Source organism: Penaeus chinensis, chromosome 2 (assembly GCF_019202785.1).
Source record: "Penaeus chinensis breed Huanghai No. 1 chromosome 2, ASM1920278v2, whole genome shotgun sequence".
Taxonomy (NCBI): Eukaryota; Metazoa; Arthropoda; class Malacostraca; order Decapoda; family Penaeidae; genus Penaeus; species Penaeus chinensis.
In genome coordinates this window covers 39,855,068-39,861,406 of record NC_061820.1, presented here as the reverse complement: position 1 = coordinate 39,861,406, position 6,339 = coordinate 39,855,068, and the positions used below count along the sequence as shown (strand labels likewise).

The window sequence follows — 6,339 nt, the reverse complement described above, 5'->3', positions numbered from 1 at the left end:
ATTCTACTATTCCCTCTGCTTCTTCCCTTCCCTCTGCTTCTGTTCTCCTTCGTTTCTGCTCAGCCGAATCTTTCCCTCCACAGATTTCTGCTTCAGCACTTTTTCTCGCTCAATTTCTTCTCCCAGACACAACTGCCTCCCCTCACGCTTTCCGTCGCCTGCATTTTTTGCACCCCCACGTTTGTTGTTCTCCTACTTCTGCTTCTTCACACGCCTGCCTCCTCACACTTATGCTTCCTTCATATTTCCTCCCTCTCAGTTCTTCTCTCACGGATCTACATCGTCACATTTCTACAATCCTCACACTCTTCTATCCTACATCTCTCACACTTCTGCTCTTCTCACACTGCACACTTTTCCCCTCACCGTTCGTTTCCCTCCACGCTTGTGTTTTCTTGGCACACTTCTGCTTCCTCACGCTTCGTTTAATCTCACACATCTGCTTCCCTTACACTTCTGCTCCTGCACACTTAGGCTCCTCACACTTCTGCTTGCCCACGCTTCGTCTTCCCTCATACTTCCGCACTCCTCACACTCTTGCTCCGATCCTACATCTCTCACACACTTAGTCTCCTCTCACGCTTCTGCTCCCCTCACACTGCACACTTGTGCCACTCACTGTTCGCTTCCTCTCACACTTCTGTTTTATAGATAGTTACACTTTAATTTCTCTTCACATTTCTACCTCTCACACTTCTGCTTCCCCACACTTCGTTTCCTCTCACACTTCGTCCACCCTCACACTTCTCTTTCTCCTCACACTTCTCCCCACACTTCGTCTCCTAACACTTCTGTTTCCCCACACTCAGTCTCCCCTCACACTTCTCCCCACACTTAGTCTCCCCTCACACTTCTCCCCAAACTTAGTCTCCCCTCACACTTCTGCTTCCCACACTTAGTCTCCCCTCACACTTCTGCTTCCCACACTTAGTCTCCCTCACACTTCTGCTTCCCACACTTAGTCTCCCTCACACTTCTGCATCCCACACTTCGTCTCCCCTCACACTTCTGCTTCCCACACTTAGTCTCCCTCACACTTCTGCTTCCCACACTTAGTCTCCCTCACACTTCTGCATCCCACACTTCGTCTCCCCTCACACTTCTGCTTCCCACACTTAGTCTCCCTCACACTTCTGCTTCCCACACTTAGTCTCCCTCACACTTCTGCATCCCACACTTCGTCTCCCCTCACACTTCTGCTTCCCACACTTAGTCTCCCTCACACTTCTGCTTCCCACACTTAGTCTCCCTCACACTTCTGCATCCCACACTTCGTCTCCCCTCACACTTCTGCATCCCACACTTCGTCTCCCCTCACACTTCTGCTTCCCACACTTCGTCTCCCCTCACACTTCTGCTTCCCACACTTCGTCTCCCTCACACTTCTGCTTCCCACACTTAGTCTCCCTCACACTTCTGCATCCCACACTTCGTCTCCCCTCACACTTCTGCTTCCCACACTTAGTCTCCCCTCACACTTCTGCTTCCCACACTTCGTCTCCCCTCACACTTCTGCATCCCACACTTCGTCTCCCCTCACACTTCTGCTTCCCACACTTAGTCTCCCCTCACACTTCTGCTTCCCACACTTCGTCTCCCCTCACACTTCTGCTTCCCACACTTCGTCTCCCCTCACACTTCTGCTTCCCACACTTCGTCTCCCTCACACTTCTGCTTCCCACACTTAGTCTCCCCTCACACTTCTCCCCACATTTCTGCTCTCCACACTTCGTCTCCCCTCACACTTCTCCCCACACTTCGTCTCCCCTCACACTTCTCCCCACATTTCTGCTCTCCACACTTCGTCTCCCCTCACACTTCTCCCCACACTTCGTCTCCCCTCACACTTCTGCTTCCCACACTTCGTCTTCCCTCACACTTTTGCTTCCTACACTTCGTCTTCCCTCACACTTTTGCTTCCTACACTTCGTCTTCCCTCACACTTCTGCTTCCCACACTTAGTCTCCCCTCACACTTCTCCCCACATTTCTGCTCTCCACACTTCGTCTCCCCTCACACTTCTCCCCACACTTCGTCTCCCCTCACACTTCTGCTTCCCACACTTCGTCTTCCCTCACACTTTTGCTTCCTACACTTCGTCTTCCCTCACACTTCGTCTCCCCATACTTAGTCTCATCACACTTCTACTTGCCAACGCTTCGTTTCCCCTCACACTTCTGCTCCCCATACTTAGTCTCCCCACACTTCGTCTCCCCTCACACTTCTCCCCACACTTCGTCTCCCCTCACACTTTGCACTCCTCACACTCCATCTATCCTACATCTCTCACACTTCTGCTCCCCTCACACTGCACACTTGTTACACTCACTGTTCGCTTCCTATCACATTTCTGTTTCATAGCTTGTCACACTTTAATTTCTCTTCATATTTCTACTTCTCACACTTCTGCTCCCCCACACTTCTGTTTCCTCCAACACTTCTGCTCCCCCACACTTCTGTTTCCTCCCACACTTCTGCCCCTCCACACGTCGTTTCCTCCCACACTTTTGCTCCCCCACACTTCATCTCCTTTCACTCTTCTACTTTCCCATATTTCTCTTTTCCTAACACATTTCCCTCCCCCCCCCCTACACTTTGTTTCGCTACATACTCTTGATCACTTCTCTCTTATTCCTAAACACTTTTACCCTCACACCTTTGCTCCTCCACACCTTTATGATCCCCCACATTTCTGCTTCCTCACACTTCTGCACCCCTTCACTTCGTCTTCTGTCCCACACTTCGTTTCCCCTCTTCTGCACCCTTGCTCTTCTTTCCCTCACACTTCTGCCCCACACTTCGTTTCCCCTCTTTTGCAACCCTGCACATTTTCCCTATAACTTACTATAGTCCCCAAACTCCTTCCTGATTTCAGGTCTCTTCACTTTTCCTCCCCTGCACTTGTTTGTTTTCTCACTCTTCTCATTTATTTGTCTCCCTTTACACTTCTGTATATCTTCTCCCCACACACACTTACACGCTTCTGCTCCTTTCACACTTCCGCCCTTCTACACTTCCTCCTGCTTTCCCACACTTCTCGCCTCACACTTCTTCTTCCCCACACTTTGTCTCGCACCCACATACTCTTTCTCACTTCACTCTTATTCCCAAATACTTTTCCCCACTCATCTTTGCCCCTGCACACTCGCACCTCCTCATACTTTTTTCCTCCCTCACACTACTTTTATCCCATTCACATCTCCCCTACCCTTACGATCCCCTTATTTTAGTGTTCTCATAACATTGCTCCCCTTACACACTCGGTCCTCTCCCCAACCCTTTTGCTGACCTCACAAGTTTGTTCTCTTCACCTCAACTTACCTCACTCGCACACTCATCCACTCCCCTTCACTCTCCTCCTCTCTCCTCCACTCCCCTCCACTCTCCTGCTCTCTCCTCCACTCTCCTCCACACCCCTCCACTCTCCTCCACACCCCTCCACACCCCTCCACTCTCCTCCTCTCTCCTCCACTCTCCTCCACTCTCCTCCACTCCCCTCCACTCTCCTCCTCTCTCCTCCACTCTCCTCCTCTCTCCTCCACTCTCCTCCACTCTCCTCCTCTCTCCTCCACTCTCCTCCACTCTCCTCCACTCTCCTCCACTCTCCTCCACTCTCCTTCACTCCCCTCCACTCCCTCCACTCCCCTCCACTCTCCTCCTCTCTCCTCCTCTCTCCTCCACTCTCCTCCACTCTCCTCCACACCCCTCCAATCCCCTCCACTCTCCTCCACACCCCTCCACTCTCCTCCACTCTCCTCCACTCTCCTCCTCTCTCCTCCACTCTCCTCCACTCTCCTCCACTCCCCTCCACTCTCCTCCACTCTCCTCCTCTCTCCTCCACTCTCCTCCACTCCCCTCCACTCTCCTTTTTCACACCCCTCCACTCTCCTCCACTCTCCTCCACTCCCCTCCACTCCCCTCCACTCCCCTCCACTCCCCTCCACTCTCCTCCACTCCCCTCCACTCCCCTCTACTCTCCTCCACTCCCCTCCACTCTCCTCCACACCCCTCCACTCTCCTCCTCTCTCCTCCACTCTCCTCCTCTCTCCTCCACTCTCCTCCACTCTCCTCCACTCTCCTCCACTCTCCTCCACTCCCCTCCACTTCCCTCCACTCTCCTCCACTCTCCTCCTCTCTCCTCCACTTTCCTCCACTCCCCTCCACACCCCTCCACTCTCCTCATCTCTCCTCCACTCTCCTCCACTCTCCTCCACTCCCCTCCACTCTCCTCCTCTCTCCTCCACTCTCCTCCACTCTCCTCCACTATCCTCCACTCCCCTCCACTCTCCTCCTCTCTCCTCCACTCTCCTCCACTCCCCTCCACTCTCCTCCACTCCCCTCCACTCTCCTCCACTCTCCTCCACTCCCCTCCGCTCCACTCCACTCTCCTCCACTCTCCTCCACTCCCCTCCACTCTCCTCCACTCCCCTCCACTCTCCTCCACTCTCCTCCTCTCTCCTCCACTCTCTTCCACTCTCCTCCACTCTCCTCCACTCCCCTCCTCTCTCCTCCACTCTCCTCCACTCTCCTCCTCTCTCCTCCACTCTCTTCCACTCTCCTCCACTCCCCTCCACTCCCCTCCTCTCTCCTCCACTCTCCTCCACTCCCCTCCACTCTCCTCCACTCCCCTCCTCTCTCCTCCACTCCCCTCCACTCTCCTCCACTACCCTCCACTCCCCTCCACTCTCCTCCTCTCTCCTCCACTCCCCTCCACTCTCCTCCACTACCCTCCACTACCCTTCACTCCCCTCCACTCTCCTCCACTCCCCTCCACTCTCCTCCTCTCTCCTCCACTCCCCTCCACTCTCCTCCACTACCCTCCACTCCCCTCCACTCTCCTCCTCTCTCCTCCACTCCCCTCCACTCTCCTCCACTACCCTCCACTCCCCTCCCCTCTCCTCCCCTCCCCTCCACTCCCCTCCACACCTCTGCTCCTCCACACTTTTGCTTTCAATACACTTTCCATTCACACTTCAGCGTCTATCACACTTTTTCTTCACACTTCCGCTTCTCCGCATTTCTGATCTCTCACCTTACTGTTCACACTTCTGTTCCCATCACACTTTTTTTCCCCCACACTTCCCCTTTACACTTCAACACACAATACACCTATTTACACTTCTTCTTACGATCTTCTTCCATCACTCTTTTTATCACTTCTGCTTTCCGACCCTTGTACACTGAATGCACTTTCTTATTCACACTTACGCTTCTCTGCACTTCACCTTTTATTCACACATCTATTGTTATCGTATCCTTTCCTTCACACTCTCGCTTCTCTTGGTACACTTCAGTTTACACTTCTCCCATCACACTTTCTCTTCACACTAACGCTTATCCACTCTTCTGCTCTCAATACACACTCTATTTACACTTCTTCTCTCACACTTTCTCTTTACACTTCGTTTCCTGACACTCGCACTACACTTACTGTTCACACTTCTTCTCTTCTCACACTTTTTTTCTGCACACTTCCGCTTCATCTCACTTCTCGGCCGTTCACACTTCTGGTTCTCCGAACTCCAGCATCCCTCACACTTTTTTTTAAAGCCCTCCCCCCCACATCTCTCCTCACACTTCTCCCCCCCCTCCCACTTCTACTTCCCTCACACTTCTCACCTCTGTTTCTATCACACTTATCCCTATAGAATGCTCTCCCCCTTCACACTTCTCCCCTCACACTTCTCTCCTCATTTATCCTATGAATGCTCTCCCCTTCACACTTCTCCCTCACACTCTCTCCTCAACTTTCCACCCCGCACATCCTCCTCACCTCTCCCTCACACTTCTCTCCCACACTTCTCCTATAGAATGCCCCTCCCCCTTCACCTACTCACACTTCTCCCCTCACACTTCTCCCTATAGAATGCCCTCCCCTTCACTACTTCACACTTCTCCCTCACACTTCTCCCTATAGAATGCCCCTCCCCCTTCACCTACTTCACACTTCCCCTCACACTTCTCCCTATAGAATGCCCTCCCCCCTCACTCTCACCTTCTCTCCTCACACTTCTCCCTCACACTCTCCCTATAGATGCCCCTCCCCCTCACCTACTTCACACTCTCCCTCACTTTTCCCTATAGAATGCCCCTCCCCCTTCACTACTTCTCACTTTTCCCCTCACACATCTCCCTCTAGAATCCCCTCACCTTCCTTCACACTTCTCCCCTCACACTTCTCCCTATAGAATGCCCCTCCCCCTTCACCTACTTCACACTTCTCCCTCCACTTCTCCAATGCCCCTCCCCTACCACACTCACTTCTCCCTATAGAATGCCTCTCCCCTCCCCTCTCACCTACTCCCCTCACACTTCTCCCCTCACACTTCTCCCTATATG

The 6,339-nt window shown here is 53.0% G+C and overlaps 1 protein-coding gene across 1 annotated transcript; it reads left to right on the top strand.

Moving 5' to 3' along the window:
• The first annotated feature begins 230 nt into the window (after positions 1-230).
• Positions 231-3,371, top strand: LOC125034900. The gene is made up of 3 exons (XM_047626951.1): positions 231-371; positions 570-753; positions 2,167-3,371. Exons 1-3 carry the CDS (start codon positions 231-233, stop codon positions 2,838-2,840), a joined length of 999 nt encoding a protein of 332 aa, XP_047482907.1. The 3' UTR covers positions 2,841-3,371.
• The last annotated feature ends 2,968 nt before the right edge of the window (positions 3,372-6,339 follow it).